Source organism: Anabrus simplex, chromosome 1, assembly GCF_040414725.1.
Source record: "Anabrus simplex isolate iqAnaSimp1 chromosome 1, ASM4041472v1, whole genome shotgun sequence".
Classification (NCBI taxonomy): Eukaryota; Metazoa; Arthropoda; class Insecta; order Orthoptera; family Tettigoniidae; genus Anabrus; species Anabrus simplex.
This window is the reverse complement of record NC_090265.1, coordinates 1,117,534,395-1,117,558,198: the sequence shown is the minus strand read 5'-3', so window position 1 is coordinate 1,117,558,198 and position 23,804 is coordinate 1,117,534,395. Positions and strand designations below refer to the sequence as shown.

General features: G+C 41.1%; 1 protein-coding gene across 2 annotated transcripts in view; it reads left to right on the top strand.

Moving 5' to 3' along the window:
- The window catches only part of LOC136858195 (NPC intracellular cholesterol transporter 1 homolog 1b), a 212,824-nt gene that overhangs the window by 95,899 nt on the left and 93,121 nt on the right, over positions 1–23,804 (top strand). For both annotated transcript variants that reach the window (XM_068225409.1, XM_068225411.1), the window contains exons 8-9: positions 11,581–11,676; positions 13,811–14,028. In XM_068225409.1, coding sequence (XP_068081510.1) covers positions 11,581–11,676; positions 13,811–14,028 — 314 coding nt within the window. The remainder of the gene's footprint in view (positions 1–11,580; positions 11,677–13,810; positions 14,029–23,804) is intronic.

Here is a 23,804-nt window from a genome sequence, read left to right as displayed (position 1 = left end):
CTCAATCGCATCCAAGTCCGGTGATTAAGGGGGAGGATGAAGCAACTTTGGGCAATTAAACAATAGTCACATCCTTACATTCCAGGTCATATGCTTTGGGTCGTTATCTTGATAAAACTTGAAATGTTCACCAATCCCCATCTTTTCGGCACTCTTTTTCATATTATCCCTCTGTATTCGAAGGTATTGTAAGTAGTCAATTTTACCTTCAATGAAAACCAGTTCACCAACTCCATTCGTTGACATGCACCCCCAGACTATTACATGTCCACCGCCATCCTTCACAGTTGCTTTCAGATTTTTCTCTTGAAGCTCAGTATTAGGACGCCGCCAAACTGTTATCCTCTCAACAGACTGAAATATGTTAAATCTACTCTCATCAGCAAATATAACGTCATTCCACCACTCATTGTCCTCTCTAACATGCTCTTTGGCAAACAGCATTCTCTTTCTTCTATTTATTTGATTTATGAAGGGCTTCCTTTTTGCAATACGGCCTTGAAAGTTACCTCTTTTGAGCACTCTCCGTATTGTTTAGAGATGCACTTTCTTTCCGGTGTCTGCGGCAATCTGCGTAACGAGTTTAGGAGCACTTGACTTGGGTTCCTTTTTTGTCTTTCTGGGGTTATAACTCTCTTCTCTCACAGAGAAAGTTCTTGGACGTCCCGTATGCGGTAGATGTTCAATCCTATCTTCCTCCCTGAATCTTGTAATAATATCAGAGACTGTACGTTTCTTCATTTGTAACATTTCAGCAAGTTGACGACAATTTTTACCTTTGGCATGGTGGAAAAATTACTAGCTGCCGCTGTTCGATTGTGCTCCCCCTTCCTCTGCGGCCCATTTTCTCTTAAGTTGTACACAGTACTCAAACTCACTGAATGTTTACGTTCATACTGTCCGTGGCTCTTCTGTACACGACCTCTGCATGGCAACTGACTTGTGTCCGAATAATTTTGTTGAAGGACGTTAACTGAGTTCTGAGGTTCCAGGGTCACTGGTTCTCTCCTCTTTCCTAAAAGTACACATTTCGACGCCGTGTTGAATCTGTCAAACTGGGTTCTGTCAGAAACTAGTCTGCGTGTACAATATTTTCTCTGAAATATAGGGACAGTGTGTAGCAAAGGTTATAATTACTAACGTGTCCGAATAATTATGTGAGTCACTGTATATATATATATATATCAGGGCTGACCACAACGAGGCTCGCGAGCCGCATGCGGCTCTTGAGTCAGTCTTGTGCGGCTCTTGACACCCACCTTAGAGTAAAATTAAATGATGTAATTAATGGAATCTAACGACATCTCGCGGCTGGCGGCAGTCAGTAGCAGTGATGTGCGGCTTAACGTTATTAGCGCAGTAGGTCAATGGTAAGACATGGAAGGTGAAGATAGTTCCGGCGCCTTCCATTTGATAGTGCTTTGAGCGGGAGAGTGTATCGTGAGGTGAAGCCAGTCGCGTTCACGTATAGGCAGTGGCGAGTGTCGATACTTTTATGTGTGCTGTTTCAGTACAGTATCGACACTCGTTACTGCCTATACGTGAACGCGACTGGCTTCACCTCACGACACTGGCTCACTGACACACTCTCCCGCTCAAAGCAATATCTTCCTTGTAAAGATATTTCTGAATTGGCCCAGACTGTATTTAGCTTTCATAGCAAGTTGAAGCTTTTTGGGAAAGACCTTCAGACTAAAACATTTTCTCGCTTCAAATGTTTGAAGAAAATTACTGAAAGCCTTCCAGACGATCAGGTCGAAACTGAGATTACATGAGTAAAATATCTGGCTTGCTGAAGAAATCAATGGCAGATTTAATGATTTTAGATCACTTAAACCTTCATTTTCATCCCTGGAAAATCCTTTTTCTGTTGATGTTGTGGGCGATGGCAGTCCTGTTTCATCACGAATAACAAAGGATACAGCAGCTGTAGAGTTGGAGCTACAAGAACTGCAAGAGGACGAAGACTAAAAGGACTCAAACGAAGTGGCATTTCTACCATAGAGTTTTGGAAGAATGTTCCAGAAGAAAAATACACACTAACAAAACAGTGTGCCAAGAGACTAATCTCAATCTTTGGGACTACTTATGTGTGTGAATCACTGTACTCAATAATTAAATTCATTAAATCTACATATCGATCTGAACGAACTGATGAACATTTAAGTGAACTTGTGCGAACTGCGCTTACCAATTATCAGCCAAATTTCAAAAAACTAACAGCAAAAGTGAACACTAAAAAAAGCACTTCTCAAAAATAAAATCCCATTCCTTGATGTGTACCTGAAAAATAATTTTCTCCTTAGTGTAGAAAATAAATGTCCCTTCATTTGTTATAAAATGAAAAACGTGTCTTCATTTTATAAACCATTTTCTAAACATGCTCCCAATTTTTGGTCTCCTAAATTTGCGGCTCCCAGAAGTAAGGTTAGTGGTCACCCCTGATATATATATAATAATTTGGTGCAGGTGTTTTTTGAAGAGCATGTCGCGGTGTTGTGAGAGGTGGCAAGGACAAGCCATTGTTTACACCTGTGCTGTGTACACTTGACACAATAAACTGCTGATAGATGCAATCAAGTGTCAAAAAATTAGATTGATTGATCTAATCTCCAATCTGGGTGTTTCCATGTCTTAAATTTATTAGGTTTTCTCATAAAATATGTAGATTTTGATATCATATTATGCTTTATACAAAAGTCTGTCAATCTTATGCCATTTTTATTGGTCTGTTTATGAGCTGGCCATTTTCCTATTATGTCCCTGTATATCTTTTCTTTACCTAACTGTGCATTGAGGTCGCCTATTAAAATTTTGGTATGATTTTTATTTATATTTGTCACAGATCTCTGCACGTGGTTATGAGGGTGTTTAGGGGTTGTAGTAAGGATGTAAAGGAGAGTGCATATAAGTCTCTGGTAAGCCCCCAACTAGAGTATGGTTCCAGTGTATGGGACCCTCACCGGGATTACCTGATTCAAAAACTGGAAAAAATCCAAAGAAAAGCAGCTCGATTTATTCTGAGTGATTTCAGACAAAAGAGTAACGTTACAAAAATGTTGCAAATTTCGGGATGGGAAAAACTGGGAGAAGGAGGACGAGCTGCTCGACCAAGTGGTATGTTCCGAGCTGTCAGCGGAGAGATGGCGTGGAATGACATTAGTAGAAGAATAAGTTTGAGTGCCGTCTTTAAAAGTAGGAAAGATCGCAATATGAAAATAAAGTTGGAATTCAAGAGGACAAATTGAGGCAAATATTCATTAATAGGAAAGGGAGTTAGGGATTGGAATAACTTGCCAAGGGAGATGTTCGATAAATTTCCAATTTATTTGAAATCATTTAAGAAATGCTAGGGAAACAACAGATAGGGAATCTGCCACCCGGGCGACTGCCTCAAATGCATATCAGTATTGATTGATTGATTGATTGATTGATTGATTGATTGATTGATTGATTGATTGATTGATTGATTGATTGATTGATTGATTGATTGATTGATTGATTGATTGATTGCTTGATTGATTGATTGATTGATTGATTGATTGATTGATTGATTGATAAAGATATTTTGACTGATTCTATAAAATCACCCTGATCACTTCCGTACAGATTGACATTAGGCCATACATAATTTTTATTTTTTCGCGAGGAGTCTGAAAGGGCCCTTAAAAGCCCAGGCCCTGCAGGCCCTAACGTTACGCCACTGGTACGAGGTGCCACGGTGTTTGCGACGCGCCGTCGCAGAGCGCGCTCAGAACCGTTTAATGGCGGTTGCTAGCTAACGTGTCGTTTGTTTGATTCAGAGGTGGTGGGCTCTCAAGAGCACATGAGCACGTGAACACCCAGTTCTAACGCATATTCACGCATTCATGGATACCGGTAATCCAAACATTTTCCCCTTTTTTCTTTCGACTTGATTTCGTCAATCGATCGAAAGCATTCGACTTATATCGAAGCTCCGTTAAGAGCCCCATACACGCGCAGACTTAGTCGGAGGTAAGTCTGCACAAACCAGTCTCTTCAGACATGTCTCTGTGTGTATGGCCGATAAGTCTGCCGACAAAAAGTCTGCAGGCAAGTCTCCGACATTCTGGCTGTGCTTGAATTCATCCGGAGACTTTGCGACGAAAGCGCCATCTCAGAGTTGCGGCAATAAATGTAAACGTGGTAACCTACAAATATGAAAACTGAAATCTCTTTTTGCGCGTCTTCTTCGTGCAGAGCGCTACATTATGTCCAAATAACAACTCATCTTCTATACCGACTATCTAATTAATTTCAATCCATATATATTTTTCAACCATCCGAAGCGCAAAACCGTAAACAGAAAACAGCTGAGCGCGTCGTATTCAACTTCCTCGGTAAATAATCATTTAGTCTGAGCGTGTGTGTGCAACTGCATACTTCCGTCTTACCTCCCGGAGGCAAGTCTGTGCAGGTAAGTATTCCAGAAGTCTGTGCGTGTATGGGGCCCTTTACACTGACAGCTGTTCGTTTCGGCTGACAGTGCCAGGGAGCACACTGGATATTTTGCTACTAGCCTTAAGACTATGCGCATGCGCAAGGAGATGACGTCGTGGTTTATGCACAACCACCCTCAAACCAGAGACAGTATTACAATTGACCACAAGGGTCCGCCACCTCCTCTGTTACTGTTGGCCACAGCTCCCAGAAGTTACTATTGCATTACATCGCCGGACGATTTCGCCAGTAGGTACGGTAATTCTTAACAGGTATTTGTAATCACGGGAGCCTCAACCTCAGCCAAAGCCTGAGAGACTCAGGCCGGCAGTCGTAATTTTATTCTTCTTGTACACTCACAAATTAGTATTGGGAAAATGTATATCCTTGGTTATAAGGGTTCTACCATATTATGAGTAGAGAAGCAATCGTACAAGGAACTTTTGTGAAATTATTTAAGTAATTGATTTTGTTCGTATTTGCATTCTACTTTGGTATATTTAAGACGTGAACACAAATTTTGTTGTGAAGCCCCTGAAAATTTGGTCACGAGCCACCACTGGATTTGTTTCAGGTAAAATTTCAAACCTGAAGAGATATACGCTCCACAAGAGTTGCTAACATATTACTTGAAAAATACTGTGTTAGCAAAGTTGAATATCAAGGCTAAAAGTGAACGTCAAAGCCTGTGTCTTCGTTCCATTATACACCTATGGCTGAAATGTCGAAAATAGATAGACCTTATTAAGCCAAACATGAAAGTACAAGAATAATCGAGATATCTCTAACCATTCAAGACAAGATGATCAAAGTTCGCACGCCGCTGACATGTGACACGCGCCGCCATCTTGTGGACCTGGCTTGGCCGGCGATACAGAGAGAACGTTGTGTTTCATTCAATTGATTCAGTGACTTTACGAATAAATTAATTATTCTTCTTCTTAATCTGCTTACCCTCCAGGGTTGGCTTTTCCCTCGGGCTCAGCGAGAGATTCCACCTCTACCGCCTCAAGGGCAGTGTCCTGGTGCGTGAGACTTTGGACCGGGGATACAATTGGGAAGGTTGACCAGTGCCTCGCCCAGGCGGCCTCACCTGCTATGCTGAACAGGGGCCTTGGTGGGGGATGGGAAGATTGGAAGGGATAGACAAGGAAGAGGGAAGGAAGCGACCGTGGCCTTAAGTTAGGTACCATCCCGGCATTTGCCTGGAGGAGAAGTGGGAAACCGCGGAAAACCACTTCCAGAATGGCTGAGGTGAGAATCGAACCCACCTCTACTCAGTTGACCTCCCGAGACTGAGTGGACCCCGTTCCAGCCCTCGTACCACTTTTCAAATTTCGTGGCAGAGCCGGGAATCGAACCCGGACCTCTGGGGGTGGCAGCTAATCACGCTAACCACTACACCACAGAGGCGGACTATAAATTAATTACATTCGACAAATGCGTTTCATTTCTCTAGACTCGACACATAGACGTTGCCACACCTAAAACTTGCGGCCGTGTCGTATATTGCCTACAGCCTACGCGATTTTTTCAGTCTGTCGAAACACACTCTGTTGTCGAACACAGGATACAAACTTACGAAAACGCTAATAGCCTACATAGTCTATTTGAAAAAGATACGAGGGTTGTAAATAAAGTATTGGCAATATTGATATATCGCATTATTCAATGAACTAACAAGTACCGGTACAATGTTCGACTCGTTGGCTGAATGGTCAGCGTACTGGACTTCGGTTCAGAGGATCCCGGGTTCGATTCTCGGGCGGGTCGGGGATTTTAACCTTAATTGGTTAATTCTAATGGCTCGGGGGCTGGGTGTGTCTGGCGTGTTCAAGATTAGAAATCATCCTAGGTAGGGTCCTCATCTTCACAGACATGCAGGTCGCCTAATAGGCCGTCTACTAGAAAAAGACCTGCACCAGGTCTCTCCGGAGGCTATACGCCATTATTATTATTATTATTATTATTATTATTATTATTATTACCGGTACAATTGCATTACTGTACATTCCTTCAATGTAGTCACCTGCAAAGTCTATTACCGGTAGGCTACCTTACCTTTTGCCAAATGTCGGGAAACTGTTGGGGACAGAGGCCACGTCAGGAAATCGGCGGCCACGGAGAGTTTACTTCAACTTCGGAAACAGGTCGAAGTCACAAGGACTCATGTCTGAAGAGTACGAAGGGTGTTCCAAGACCTCTGAATGCCTCCCCCCCCGTGGGTGGGGGCGGTAGAATAACACCCACGGTATCCCCTGCCTGTCGTAAGAGGCTACTAAAAGGGCGCCAAGGGCTCTGAAGTTTGGAGCGTGAGTTGGCGACCACGGGGCCCTTAGCTGAGTCCTGGCATTGCTTCCACTTACTTGTGCCAGACTCCTCAGTTTAATGTATCCTATCCGACCTCTCTTGGTCTTGTTCATTTCCGACCCCAACGGTATTACGTATGGAGGCTTACTGAGTCCTTCATTTTCACGCCCTTTGTGGCCCTTGTCTTCCTTTGTCCGATACCTTCATTTTCCGAAGTGTCGGACCCCTCCTATTTTTTTCTCTCTGATGAGCGTTATGTAGAGGATGGTTGCCCAGTTGTACTTCCTCTTAAATCAATAATCACCACTGTTGTGTGTCCTTCGCCATCTCAGCTCTGCGCCTGATAGCTCCGCAACACGCCGCAGCCCGGATCTTTCCAGACTCTACGAGGTACTTGCTTGCTTGTGACGAAAGCCAGCGCTATAAAAGAAGCTGCATTCCGCTCCTTCCCAGGACTCCCCCAGTGTCGCACGCCAGATTACACTGCAAGTCGAAGACGGAGGCTATCCCTCTTAAACATGTGTATCGAACAGGTGGACTGAAATTCTGGTTGTGAGGTCTCACCTCTAGACACTGCCACACCTCCCGCTTCCTGTAACCAAGTCGAGCCCCAATGTCAGTATTCTACTCATCCCACAGTCCTCACTTAGGCTCCGACATTAACATTAGTATTCCGTAATTGTGAATATTTATGTCAGCTCCTGACAAGCCTACGGCAACTACTAGCATTCTGTTAGTACGAACTTTCATTGCAAATTACACTAGTAATTCTACAAGGCAGATAGTTTTCAACTATCTTGGACTCTCTCTTATTTGACAGACTATCTCCGCAAGATAGATTCGTGTGTATATAGAACTCTCATGTATATAAAGTATATTTCGACAGACCCTCAGTCTACTGTACTATCATCATTAGTTGCGTACAAGTTCATGCAGCTTCAAGAAAAGTTCAGTTATATGTATGTACATATTTTGTAAAAACTTAATGAAATAATAAATCTATGCTTTTGTTTTCTATTTGCTTTACGTCGCACTGACACTGATAGGTCTTATGGCGACGATGGGATAGGAAAGCCCTAGGAGTTGGAAGGAAGCGGCTGTGGCCTTAATTATGGTACAGCCCCGGCATTTGCCTGGTGTGAAAATGGGAAACCACGGAAAACCATCTTCAAGGCTGCCGACAGTGGGACTCGAATCCACTATCTCCCGATTACTGGATACTGGCCGCACTTAAGTGACTGCAGCTATCGAGCTCGGTATATGTTGTTTCTGTATACCGATTCCTTGTATACAACAACCACCACCACCTCCCAATACCACCGTTGCAATAAGAGCTTGACGTTGTTTGCGACATGACAACATGCAACACGATAGGGTGATCGTCTCGCAATAAACATGGACGTTTGCGCCGCATAAACGGGCGTAGATGTTGCTCCAGAAGGCGGCAGTAGTAGTCACTGTTGACTGTTTGTTCCTCAGGCACAGCATGCGTAAGAATAACACCCTCGTGGTCGTATGCCACAATCAAGCCCGCCTGGTGGCAATGATCGTTAAGGCGCTGAAGTCTAAACGGTCTGACACCGAGGTTAGCCGGTTCGAGTCCCCTTGGTCGAAAAACTGTTGGCCGCCAGGGTAGGGGAGGTGGTGGTATACAATTTCTAATCACTAGATTGCGTGCCAAAAGCCTGGATTAAATTCCTAACCTGTCCACAGTGCTCATATGGAGTGAGGTCATATGACGCTGTTGATGGTGATTCATCCGTCAGATGGAGAGGTTAAGCCTTGGTGATATTCTACAGTAGGAGTAGGCTATGTGCCGGCACCCTCTTCCTACTATCATATATCACTTTATTCAATTCATCTCATTAATTCCTCTCATGAGGTTGACGTCAGGAAGGGCATCCGGTCACAAAAACCCACCACGACAGATTCATCTCACCCCATACCCGACCCCGTAGAGAAACGGAACAAGGGTTGGACAAAAGTAAGCTTCACCCGACTGGGCTCCTGTCGAAATTTCTGTGGACGTGGCGAACCTCGGTGACGCCACCATTCATTCGTTAGATGATTTAATTCAGGCTCATAGGCTCGTGCTCACGTCTCGTCAATGGCGACAATACGCTGCAGAAATGTGTCTCCTCCGTTGCGGTATCCGTCCAGGTGGATGCCAGCCAGTGCATACCGGTGCTATTTCTGTACGTCGGTGAGTTGATGTGGAACCCTACGGGACGCAATTTTCCTTATGTTAAGACATTTCGTCAGTATGTGCCACACCGTTCGATGAGTAAGGGCAACCTTTACGGACAGTTCCCGATGGTCTACGGAAACGAGACCACTCACGACGTCAATCTGATCTTGAGGAATGAATAGCCGACCTGAGCGGTGCAAATCCTCAGCCTCATTCCTACCCGCACAAAAAGCCTTAACCCATCGTGCTACCGTCCTATCCGCTAATGCCTTCTCGCCACAGGCTATAGGCAATACTCGATAACATTCTGACGCACTTTTGCCACGGGCAACCTCGATTTTAATACACGAACGCTGATCACCTTATGAAAACATGCTTTAGAACAATAAAATCGACACTCTTCACTTCAACGCCACACAGCAACAACACTCGCAACTGGATACACGTCAGATGCACACTATAATCGACAACAGCGCCTCCTGACCGCTCCCATATCCTATTTGCGCATGCCCGATCTCCTATGATTGTCTGGACTATGTTGCCTCTAGTTTACGTACAGCCCTCGTATTATATCATCTTATGTCCGGCTCCATGGCTAAATGGTTAGCGTGCTGGCCTTTGGTCACAGGAGTCTCGGGTTCGTTTCTCGGCGGGGTCGGGAATTTTAACCATTATTGGTTAATTCTGCTAGCACAGGGGCTGGGTGTAAACTTATGTGTCTTCTTCATCATCATTTCATCCTCATCACGACGCGCGGGTTGCCCACGGGAGTCAAATCAAAAGACGTATCTGGCGAGCCGAATTTGTCATCGGACACTCCTGGCACTAAAAGCCATACGCCATTTTTAATATCATATTATATTATTTGCCTTTACTGGCGAAACCTAGTGTTTAAAGTGCACTCTGTCTTCTGGTATGGACTAGAGCAGTTTTGTTACTTTAATTGATCTGTCTCTGTCTTATCTCTGGCTTTGGTAATAAGACAGTGACTGGGGTATGAACGATACTAGTAATGTCATTCCTTATGCAGCCGGTCCCTGCTACGAGTAGTGTGAAAATGTTGCTCGTAGGGTCGGTTGGCGCATGTTTTTCAATGGGCTTGGCAGACTGATATGTAATAGCAACTTCTGGCACAGTGAGGAGAGCAACGGAAAACTACCTCCCTCCTTATTTTCCTAGTATGCCTCTTCATTGATGCCTAGGCCATCTATGACAGCTAATGGTGGACCCGTCGACGATCCAACCAACCTTCGCACTGGAGACTAAACATACACATATATTATATTATATTATATTATATTATATTATATTATATTATATATCAACCGAGCGAGTTGGCCGTGTTTTAGGGGCGCGCAGCTATGGGCTTACATTCGGGAGATAGTGGGTTCGAACTGCACTGTCGGTAGCCCTGAAGATCGTTTTCTGGTTTTCTCATTTTCACATCAGGCAAATGCTGGGGCTGTACTTTAATTAAGGCTGTGGCCGCTTCCTTCCCACTCCTGGCCCTTTCCTATCCCATTGGCACCACAAGACGTATCTGTGTCGGTGCAACGTTAAGCCAACAGGGAAAAATGCAACATTTACATTGCATGCGTAGGCGCCTAAGGTCACTTACAGGCCAGTGACTCAAGAAATAAGAATAAGGGCATGATATTGTATGTTCCTCGTATTTAATATTTTATCAAGTTTAATTTTAATTATTATCAAAATACAAGTTAATGCACCTCCCATGCAGATACCCACAAGAAACATGATATACATAGGCTCAGTGGTTTCTGAGAAGTGTACCTGCGAGGAACTTATACAATACCGTGCTCACTTTGTCTTTGAGCGACTGTGCATTGCCTAAACTTGACGCTGATTATGAATGAGTGATATTATGAACAAGTGCAAAAAAGCGATTTGAATGTTAAAACTCTGAGATCAAATGTGTTTTTTGCACTTGTTCATAATATCACTCATTCATAATTAGCGTCAAGTTTATGCAATGTAAGCACATTGTATTGTACATACGTAGGCTTGCACATGCAATATAAGTGGTTGAATAGATTCCGAGAATGTTCTTATTAATCTATTAGTAATAAAATTATTCAGGTATGTACTACTCTTTTCATACATTTGCATCTTGTGTTCAGCAGACCAAAAATCTTAAAAGGTTTTTATATAACTTAGGCCTATGTGACCTTATAAGAAGCTTAGAACATCCTAGTCATCAGCATTATGTATAGTTTATATGATGTCTATGTGCTTGTAATGGAGTGTGTAAGCAAAAAACGGAAACAAAACAATCCTATAACTGTTGATATCATGACCACAGCCACGAGTCCTACAGCTTTACGTGGAATCCGAATCAGTGAGACATAACTTTAGGTTTCATAAACCCCACATGCACTGTCCAGGATTTGAACTAATTTGATTTGATGAGAAGCCAGTGATAATAGCACTCGTCTATCATGTAGTAGTAATCATAATACTGTAGTGTTCGTCGGCAGGTCAGGCAATACATATAAAGCACTATGCTCAAGAATTGTATTCTTCCCTTGTAGGCCTAATGAATGAATTAGAACGACAAAACTATTGGACATCTCATTAATTTGTAAATCCTCTTTTATTTTCAGAATCCCAGGAAGAAGGACCTAAATCCTGTTTCTTCGCTCCTGTTCCAGAAAAAATCAGAGAGCTTCTCCAGAAGTTCTTCACCAGATGGGGAATATGTACGTGAGTTAGAAAAAAAAGTCCCGAATTTCAATATTGTCTAATTTGTTTATAATCCCGATTGCGTACTGGCTCTGTAGTCTAAACGCTCGGCTTCCAAACTGAGTGCATTGGAATGGAATCCCTAAGACTTCGGGTGGTAATTTTCAGTAGGTACAGCGTGGTGAGCTGAATAGTGAGTATCCATCCTTAAATCATATGCGGTTGATTGTGGGTCATATCCCGACATCGCACAGTAGTTTTCCATACTCGACTGTGTCGGGATATCCCCAACAGCTGCTTCCAAGACAGAGAGGGTCATGTTTCAAAACTACTGTACATTTACAGTTTTTAGATATATGGTTGTCTAAATAGCCGGATATGATGTCGGAAGTCATGATCGAAATAGCAATCATGTCCGTAGTTGCTAGCCAAGGAAAATGCTCGCTTGTTTGATGACTTGCATACTAACTAAACATGAATACACCGGGTGAGATGGCCGTATGGTTAGGAGCGCGCAGCTGTGAGCTCGCATCCGGGAGATAGTGGGTTCGAACCCCACTGTTGGCAGCCCTGAAGATGGTTTTCCGTGGTTTCCCATTTTCACACCAAGCAAATGCTGGGACTGTACCTTAATGAAGGCCACGACCGCTTCCTTCCCATTCCTAGGCCTGTCCTGTCCCATCGTCGCCATAAGACCCATCTGTGTCGGTGCGACGTAAAGCAACTAGCAGGAAAAAAAAACATGAATACCCCCTCTTCGGCAAATGGATCTGTGCTATCTGAAGATGCTTTAGAAACAAAATGCAACGGATAGCGTAAAACAACCTTTTTGAAAATTGTTCAATTGATGGACAAGATTTTGTTCATTTTACTCATACTCCCTGAAACACCTGCTTATGCTAATTAGGGGTAGCTTTGGTCGAAGTATAGAACATAAGCATTTATGTTCAGAGTTCAGGTTCAAGTAATAATCAGAACGCATTTAAGTCAATAACATTTTGTACTAAACAATTACTCGTCAAACATTTTAAAAACAGAGAATAAGTACTATAATCATCAGGAATATTTAAATCCTTATTTCAACTCCATCCCAAAGATTTTTAAGAATTTATATTGATCCTTTAATCATGTTTGTGTTACAAAATGTTGAAAAATCTACATGCATCAACAAAGAAATTTCCACCCCAATATGTCGTATCTGTGTGTTGCTATTATGACTTTTCTTGTGCATACTGAACAGCCACTCTGTAACTTTTTTTAAACATGCCCAAAACTATATGCAGCACTGCCTTTGGCTAGAATGCCACATTCACTTGTGAGGCAGCATTTCAGCTGAAGTTGGAGCAACAGTAAGGAAGCATTAAAAGTGTGTTTAGACAAGCGTAGTGAACTTCTACCGTGCCACAAAGGGCACTGTCAACCATTGATCAGGTCCACATAATCAAATTATGGCAAGAAGGCTTGTAATTGATACAGAATGATGGGAACGTGCTGTTTCTGGACGTCCAGATCGACTGCGTATTCTGCACCATTTGCACAGAATTGCCTGTGAAGAATGGGGCAATCTGAACCAAGGCTAGTTGGATGACCTTGTGGATTAGGATGCCATGAGAGATTGCAGCCTATATCCAAGCAAGGGGATGCGCTGCCCCATATTAATGTTTATCATCCCCACATGAAACCAATGATATTTTCTCGTACAGTCATTGCTGTTGTTTGGTGAGGAGTGGCGAACTCATTGTAATAACAGCCTATATATGGTTCATTCATTACATCCCTGACCCGGTCAAAGACTGGAAAACCAGGTTGCAGGTTTCCATTTTCATCTGTAATTGGAATAGTATAGACTCCGTTGATAATGAATAACAAAAAAAGAAATATGCGAAAACTACATAAAATGAATGAGTGTGATGAGTGTAAGTAACATGGTGTGAATTGTCATTGAAAGTTCATCTTTCACCTTACAAGGACCTTATTATATGTTTATAAAATATATTTAGAACTTTGCTTTCATGTGGCTGATACTATTGCTAAATGTGCCGGTGTAAATGGGTAACACAGTTAAGTAAAACCAATCAAGTAGATGCAGGTAAGCTGTGTCATTTTGAGCTCGATGAATTTGTAAAGTATCCGCTTGTGTTTTTTTTCTAGATTTTGCTTCACATCCTTCCGAAGTGTTAGCTGTGGCCTCATGGATATGTTTAGTTCTCATATATGGATCGCAAGATCTGATAATCACCACAGAACCAGTGGAGATTTGGGCATCGCCGAACAGTCAATCACGGCTTGAGAAAGACTACTTTGATTCGAGATTCAGTCCTTTCTACCGCACAGAGCAGATCTTTTTCAAGGCTGTGGGTATAGAAAATGTGAGTACTGCTATTTCTTTGTAGATCCAACAAATTCTTAGTTTTATTGGCTATTCAGCTTCATCTGTTCCCTTAAAACATATACAGGGTAGTGTAAAAGAAAGACGGATATTAATTGATACATTCTATTTAATAGATAAAGCAAAGTCATCTCTGTACAGGCCACGAAGGCCCTTGGAGGGGTGGAAGGTAAAGGCTTCCACTATCCGTAACCTCAGCACTTGATGGGATAGAGTGGTTAGTTCTACGCCCGGCCGCGTACTCAGTTTTGGTGTAGGCTGAGTGAACCTCAGGACCATGTGCACCTCCGGAAGTGGAAATCTCGTTTCTTAAATTTTACGACATCCTGACGGAGATTCAAACCCACGTCCTTCCGGGCGCACCGAGCATGCCTTTACCGCCTCGGCCAGGCAGCCCCGTATTTAATAGATAAGAAAAATTAAAAATCTACCTTTTCAATACTAATATTAAAATGAACAAGTTATAACATTTACTTAGAACTAGTTTCGATGCTGGTGAGCATCATCTTCAGCCAAATATGAGAACAAGCAATCATAAATCAACATATCATCATTATATCAATGCACATATAAACACTCTTAATATGGGACTTATGATGCCCCTAAAGGTATCTGGAGAAAACTTCAAATAATCACAATTTCAAAATCTTGAAGTCACGATTAGAAGAGCACTTAACAAAACATCGTTCTTTTCACTCAAGTTAGAACTTTGAAAGTATTGCCTTGTCAAATGTTAATGAACTTTTGGGTCACCTGTACAATTACATTCCTTTGGTCAATGTAAATAATAGATGGAGAAAAAGAAGAGAACGTGATAACATAGTTGAAGTTTGAAAGGGCAGTGAAAGCAATGACCAAAGGTAAAGCAACTGGAAAAGACGAATTCAATGCTGATATGCTTAAGGCAGCAGGAAGCATTGGACTACAGTGACTATACCGAGCCCTCAATGCCATATGGAAGGATAAAAGGATACCTGAAGGTTGGCAACAAGGAAGCATTGTACCATTGTTCAAAACAGAAAATAGGAAGAAATGTGAAAATTATAGAGGTATAACCCTATTATCACATGGGCTAAAAATAAGGGAGAAAGTCATAGACAAAAGACTGAGGGATATAATACGAGTAGAAACACAGTTAGAGGAAGAACAATATGGCTTTAGACTGAATAGATCAACAATAGTCAAGATATTTACAGTGCGAAAGATACTGTAATGGAAAAATATCTGGAAAGGATCGTATTTTTGGATTTGGAAAAAGCTTATGATACAGTTAAGAGAAAAGAGGCTTGCGTCCCGGATGACCAGCTATCCATAGACAAAAGCCTTCTTCTATGGAAAGGTTGCCTGGTTATGAGGTGTACATTCCAAAGAAAGGGTTCTGGTTCAAAATGGAATCTTACAAAATTTGCAAAGTGAAAAAGAGGTTACGTGTGGAATATGTTATGGTACACTGGAAAAATCAACAGAACTGAACAATGAAGTCAATGGCATTGATGTATCACAGTCCTCCAAGCTGATGAGAATCTACTGAAACAAGGAAACATGATAGGAATGGGCAACTATTATAGCAGCCCTGAATTATACGACCTGCTAAATGACAATCAATCAATCAATCAATCAATCAATCAATCAATCAATCAATCAATCAATCAATCAATCAATAGGTCAATACTGATCTGCATTTAGGGAAGTCACCCAGGTGGCAGATTCCCTATCTGTTATTTTCCTAGCCTTTACTTAAATGATTTCAAAGAAATTGGAAATTTATTGAACATCTCCCTTAGTAAGTTATTCCAATCCCTAACTCCCCTTCCTATAAACAAATATTTACCCCAGCTTGTCCTCTTGAATTCAAACTTTATCTTCATATTGTGATCTTTCCTACTTTTAAAGACACCACTCAAACAAATTCGTGTACTAATGTCATTCCACACCATCTCTCCACTGACAGCTTGGATCATATCACTTGGTCGAGCAGCTCATCTCCTTTCTCCCAAGTCTTCCCAACCCAAAATTTGCAACATTTTTGTAATGCTACTCTTTTCTCGGAAATCACCCAGAACAAATCAAGCTGCTTTTCTTTGGATTTTTTCCAGTTTTTGAATCAGGTAATCCCGGTGAGGGTCCCATACACTGGAACCATAGTCTATTTGGGGTCTTATCAGAGACTTATATGCCCTCTCCTTTACTACAACCTCTAAATACCCTCATAACCATGTGCAGAGATCTGTACCCTTTATTTACAATCCCATTTATATGATTATGCCAGTGAAGATCTTTCCTTATATGAAGACATAAGATGCAAAACTGCCAAGTCCACATTGACGAAATTTTCAGAAATTGAGAAAAAAGACCTCTGCTTTAAATTTTTGTCTTATTGTGTGTGCATTGGACAAGATATATGTAAGAGGTTTGGGAATAATATGAGCAAAGAAAAATAAATACATACCTATTATTTTTGCTGTAAATGTGGATATTATTTTGGTTGGAACATGACGGTAATCATCAATTAAAACTTCTGTCATGTAGATGAATGAGATCCTAAGTCTCTGCAATCAAGTATTTTGCATTAACAATGAAGTATTTCAATAATAAAAAACTTTTTACAGGGGTGAATTCCAGAATAATGTTATGGTTACTTGACAATAGAAAAAAAATTCACATTGTTTTAAATTCTCAGATCAGGCACACATTCACTCCCATTCTCTTCACAGGCAGGCTCATCTTCCACTAATTCAGGTACATTTTCATTGGAATCATCGACGAAGTCCTTGTAGAATTTGAGGGTCTCCATTTCTTGCTATTCCATTGCTATTTCAGGAGGTTGTCTATGTTTGTGAGCTTTTCTTTTTTCACTTGAACACCATTTGGAAGAATATTAAGAGTAGTGTTTCCAAATCTCTTTCCCTTCTTGAGAATACTTTTAGGGATACATAGATCAATGCAGTAATGTGCTTCACCCTGAACTGTAACTCCACTGCTTGTTTTTCTCAATATTATTCTCTTGATTTGACACGGAATTATATTAACAGAACAATCTTCCATGTTATTAATATATTTCTTGATAATTTAAATAAATGTATGTGATCTTAAAACCTGTAAACATCTTTGAAATGAAACCTATAAACTATGTCACGTGAGACGGAGGAGCAGTTTCACTGGCTCCTGTGGACTTGGCGGTTCTTGCTTGTTATAACCCTAAGGACTTGGTGGTTATGCTTGAAACTGTAAATTTCTACATGCATTTATAACATAAAATGGCAGGTTTTGCTTATGAGTAATAAAATATAACCAAAGAATTATCCATTGCACACATAATGACGTATACAGCTTCAAAATGTCAGAAATTGGACTTGGTGGCTTTTGCATATTAACACCTAGGTACTTACAGTGATATCCATAAGGAACTTTCACCCCATCAATGCAGTAATTAAAACTGAGAGGAGTTTTGTATTTATTATAAGTTAAGAGTTTTGTATTTGTGAAACTCACAATCTGACTTTTAACCTCGTTTATCAACATACCACTGCTTACTGTCCATCTCGCAATATTAGCGAGGTCATTTTGCAGTTGCTCACAATCTTGTAACTTATTTATTATTCTAAAGAGAATAACATCATCCGCAAAAAGCCTTATCTCTGATTCCACTTCGTTACTTATATCATTTATATATACAAGAAAACATGAAGGTCCAATAATACTGCCTTGAGGAATTCCTCTCTTAATTATTACAGGGTCAGATAAAGCTTTGCCTACTCTAATTCTCTGAGATCAGTCACTCTTTTGTTTGATGCAATTGCACTCATTTTTGCCAGTAGTCTCTCATGATCCACCCTATCAAATGCCTTAGACAGGTCAATCGTGATACAGTCCACTTGACCTCCAGAATCCAAAATATCTGCTATATGTTGCTGGAATTCTACAAGTTGAGCTTCAGTGGAATAACCTTTCCTGCAACCGAATTGCCTTCTATCGAACCAGTTATTAATGTTGCAAACATGTCTAATATAATCAGAAAGAATGCTTTCCCAAAGCTTACATGCAATGCATGTCAAACTTACTGGCCTGTAATTTTCTGCTTTATGTCTATGACCCTTTCCTTTATTCACAGGGGCTACTATAGCAACTCTCCATTCATTTGGTATAGCTGAATTAGTGGAAGATGAGCCTGCCTGTGAAGAGAATGGGAGTGAATGTGTGCCTGATCTGAGAATTTAAAACAATGTGAATGTTTTTTCTATTGTCAAGTAACCATAACATTATTCTGGAATTCACCCCTGTAAATAATCAAATGAGTACTTCAGATATGGCACTATATCCTAACCCATTGTCTTTAGTTTATCCCCAGAAATCTTATCAATTCCAGCCACTTTTCTAGTTTTCAACTTTGTATCTTATTGTAAATGTCATAGTTATCATAGGTAAATTTTATTACTTCTTTAGTGTTACCTCCTCTATCTGGACATTATCCTTGTAACCAACAATCTTAAATACTGCTGACTGAATATTTCTGCCTTTTGAAGATCCTCACATACACACTCCCTTTGTTCATTAATGATTTCTGGAATATCCTTCTTGGAACTGGTTTCTGCCTTAAAGTACTTATACACACCCTTTCATTTTCCACTAAAATTTGTATGACTGCCAATTTTGCTTGCCATCATGCTATCATTAGCTGACTTCTTTGCTAGATTCAATTTCTTAGTGAGTTCCTTCAATTTCTTCCTGCTTCCACAGCCATTTCTAACTGTATTTCTTTCCAATCTGCACCTCCTTAGCGTCTTTATTTCTCTGTTGTAATAAAGTGGGTCTTTACCATTCCTTACCACCTTTAAAGGTACAAACCTATTTTCACATTCCTCAACAATTGCTTTAAACCCATCCCAGAGTCTGTTTATATTATTATTTACTGTTTTCCACCAATCATAGTTACATTTTAAAAATGCCCTCATGCCTGTTTTATCAGCCATATCATACTGCCTAACTGTCCTAATTTTAAGACCTTCCTTTCTATCACATTTATTATTAACTACGACAAAAACAGCTTTGTGATCACTAATACCATCTGTTACTTCCGTTTCTCTATAGAGCTCATCTGGTTTTACCAACACCACGTCCAGAATATTCTTTCCTCTAGTTGGTTCCATCACTTTCTGAATGAGCTGTCCTTCCCATATTAACTTATCTGCCATTTTTACTTCATCCCTGCTTGACTTCCAGATCCCTGTACCCTTATCACCACTCCCTAGACCATGCTGTTTCCCTGAATGTACCTCCCTATAACCCTTCTAAATAAATTTCCTAACTTATACTGTGGTTTAAATGAAGGCCATCTGAGTGCAGATCCCTATCTCCTACCCAGCCATTAGGATCTAGAAATCACACTCCCAGTTTCCCACATGCCCACTTCATATTCACATTTAAATCCCCAATCACCTCCAGTCAGTATCCCTCCTACATAGTATTCCATAGTATCTCTGCTTCCTTAAACTTCACCCATGCTGCACTTACCAGATCCCACACATCCCCAAGTACAATGATACTTACACGTGCTTGCCTTATGTTGTTGGTACCAACGTGAAACACTACCACCTTCTCCTTTCCCTCCTCCTTCTCTTCTACTTTCCTCAACAGCTGTTTCAACCTAATTCCTGGATAACACTCTACCCTGGTTCCCTTTCCTCCACACACTTTCCCCACATGTCTAACAATGGAATCCCCCAGGACCAGAGCCTCAACCCTACCCACGTCATTTTGATCCCCTCCCCTCCTGGTCAGCCCTATCTTTCCTGGCAGCTGCAGAAGCTACTTCCTCCTCCCTTTTCTCCCTCTCATGACCCTGTTCCACCTGTCTTTTCCTACCTTCAACTCTATATTTCCCTTTCTTACTGTAGTGTATTTAAAAAAAAAAATACAGTGAGTGCGCTCGTAACAACAGCGTAACGACACAGAGATGCAGACTCTCTGGAGAGAACAGCTGTTCTTCTCATTTGAACTTTCATTGTAATGAATAGTTATGCCATGCTGTGCAACAAATGCATTTTCCTAGTAAAATAATGTTAAGTACTGGATAAGTATATTTAGTAGAGTGTTCAGAACATAACAGTTGGCAACGAGGATGGGATGTGCCCTATGCACTTTGTGAACGAGTTGAAAGAGAGCTGGACTCACTAGAAGCAGCTGGGGTCATATCTCCTGTATCATCAAGTGATTGGCGGTCACCATTGGTCGTCATTCCCAAGCCAGATGGAGGAGTTAGGTGTTGATTACAAATGTGGTGTAAATGAGAAACTTGTTGCTGCAAATTACCCCATAAGGCAAATTGATAATATGTTGAACAGCCTATGTGATTCCAAATATTTTTGTAAATTGGACTTGTTCAAAGCATTTCTACACTTGACAGTTGATGATGAAAGTGCTACAATCCAGACTATATCTACACATTGTGGAACATATAGAATGAATCTTGTAAGTTTTGGAATTAAAACAGCACCATCCAAATTTAACCGAATCATTTCACAAATCCTCAGGGGACCTCCAAAAACAGAAACCTATTTTGATGACTTAATCGTACACGGATCAACTCTGGAGGAGTGCACACAATTTGCGCTCATGTCTGAAGAGATTATCTGATTTTGATCTGCATATCAACCGAGCTAAGTGTTCTTTCTTTGAAGAGAGAATTGAATATTTGGGCCATGTTATCCAGCATAATACCATCAGTAAGTCACCAGAAAAAGTTAGAGCTGTTAATGACATGCCTCATCCTACAAACGTTGTTGAACTACGCAGATTTTTGGGACTAATCACATACTACTCCAGGTTTATACCAGATTTTTCTCCACTATGTCATATCCATTACGGCACCTGCTCCTCAAAGGCCAACGTTACATATGGACTTCGGAATGTGAAACCGCATTCCTCAAGTTAAAAGCAGAGTTATGTAGTGATAAGGTCTTAACGCCCTATGATCCAAAATTACCAATAGTTCTGACGTCAGATGCAAGTCCAACAGGTGTTGCCGCTGTCCTTAGCCATCTAATTGATGGAGAAGAAAGGCCAATTGCGTATGCATCACGATCACTGACTGTATCAGAACAGAGCTATAGCCAACTAGACAGGGAGGCTTTGGCAATAATGTTTGCTGTCAACCACTTTTACGCCTACGTTTTTGGCAGACACTTCACACTAGTGACTCACAATGAACCAATAACACGTATTTTTCAGCAAAACAAAGCTCTACCACAGATGACATCTGCTTGTCTGCTACGATATGCTTCGTTCTTGTCAGGATTTGATTACACAGTTCAATTTAAGAAGGGTGCAGAGAACCAAAATGTTGACTGTTTATTGCGGGCTTTCCTACAGCAAGTCCATTCTTCAACAGATATCTCCATTGGAGATAAAGTTAACCAGTTATTTATGCACCTAATTTTTCAAATTTCAAGCGAACGAATCACATTTTGCACCATCCAGGATGAAACACGTAAAGATCATGAACTGAGTAAACTTGTTTTTGATTTACAGAATGAACGGATAGTTTCAGAATATACTCTGAATGAGGGTGTGCTGTTTAGACAAGATAGAGTTGTTATCCCTTCCAGACTAAGGGATCAGGTTTTATATGAACTTCACGAAACTCATTTGGGCATCGTAAAGATGAAAAAGCTGGCCCGTCGCTACGTCTATTGGCCTGGAATTGATCGAGACATTGAACGCCTAGTAAAAGGATGTCAAACATGTGCACTGACAAGAGCAAATCCACCAAAATCACCAGTGCATCCATGGGACGAACCAAAAGAGAACTGGGAAAGAGTGCATATTGATTATGCAGGACCTTTTGAGAACGGCAACTTTCTGATTTGTGTGGACGCCAAATCAAAATGGGCAGAAGTGCAAATTTTACGAGATACACCAACAAGTACCTCCACAATCGTGTTGCTAATCCGTATATTTGCTTCTCATGGATTTCCAGCAAGCATTGTCTCAGATAATGCAGCCATTTTTCAAAGCAATGAATTTCGCACCTATTGTTCAACAAATGGAATTTTTCAAAAATTCATTGCACCTGGCCACCCAGCCACTAATGGCTTAGCAGAACAACATGTTCAAATATTGAAGAATTGTCTCCATTCTGCCTCAGATGATAATGTCCCAATATATGAGAAAATACAAAAGATTCTGTTTTGATACCGTGCTACACCCCTTGCATGTGGAAAGTCACCAGCAAAGCTATACTTGAACCGAAAAATGAGGATTCGCCTTGATGCTTTCTTCCCTATCCAACCTCAACCTTCATTATCCGTAGCCAAACCAGGATGATCGTTTCAAGTTGGGGGGGGGGGAGTCCAGGTGCGCTTCTTCTGAAATAACAAGTACACTTGGAAACTTGGAAAGATTGTAAAGAAGTATGGTCAGCGACACTATCTAGTTATTTTGGACGTATCAGGAAGGACACTGAAACGCCATATTGACCAAATGCGTGGGACAGTGATTCAACCTAAATCAGTTACATTTGAACCAGCCCAGTCATACGACGTACCTAGAGCTCCAGATTGCCATGTCTCGGTTAATTCTGATTTAACAGTATCACCATGCCAAGATCCAGCTGTTCCAGTAGCAAATCCATCAACCCCAGATAGAGCAGTGACACCACGACAGAATCCCGATGTTCCAACAAATGTACGTGTCCGTACATCAAGACATACTCGACTGTCTGTGCGGTTCCGTGATTTTGTTTTGTGAACCAACTCGGCTTGACTGTTCTGCGAGAAGTGAACTACCTTTTTCAAAATTCTATAGATTATCTGTTCTCCCTCTTTTTTTTTTAAATTCGTCTATATTCCCTATATGATAAGTTTACAGCTTCAAAGTGTTTATTTAAAATTCAGTGTATAACACATTTCTAAGTGGGGGAGATTGTAGTGTATTTTTTAAAGAATAATACAGTGAGTTCACTAGTAACAACAGTGTAACAACACAGAGATGTATACTCTCTGGAGAGAACAGCTGTTCTTCTCATTGGAACTTTCATTGTAATGAATAGTTGTGCCATGCTGTGTAACAAATGGATTTTCCTAGTAAAATAATGTTAAGTACTGGATAAGTATATTTAGTAGAGTGTTCAGAACATAACACCTACCTTTTCCCTTTCTCCTACTTCCATTCTCAGCAACAGTTCCCTGTTCCTCATCTCCCCTCTTTTGTTCTACTTGCAGTTACTCATACCTATTTCTCACAGATACCTGTCCTGAATTCTGATCCTGAATAGAGCCCTTAGCCTGCAATCTCCTTTCCCTTAAAAGGGACCATCTGTCTTTTACATTTCCCCCTGTCCTTCCCATCCCTCTTTTACACCTACTGTATCCTGTACATTGTACCGTACTTCAATACTGCCGCAGTGGGTACAGTAAGAACCAACCGGAAAAATCTCTCTAAAGAACTTATGAGTAAAAATTACCGAGCTCGATAGCTGCAGTCGCTTAATTGCGGCCAGTATCCAGTATTCAGGAGATCGTGGGTTCGAACCCCACTGTCGGCAGCCCTGAAGATGGTTTTCTGTGGTTTCCCATTTTCACACCAGGCAAATGCTGGGGCTGTACCTTAATTAAGGCCACGGCCGCTTCCTCCCCGCTCCTAGCCCTTCCCTGCCCCATCGTCGCCATAAGACCTATCTGTGTCGGTGCGACGTAAAGCAAATAACAAAAAAAAAAAAAAAAAAAAAAAAAACCACAGTAAAAATTTGAAAAAAGAAGA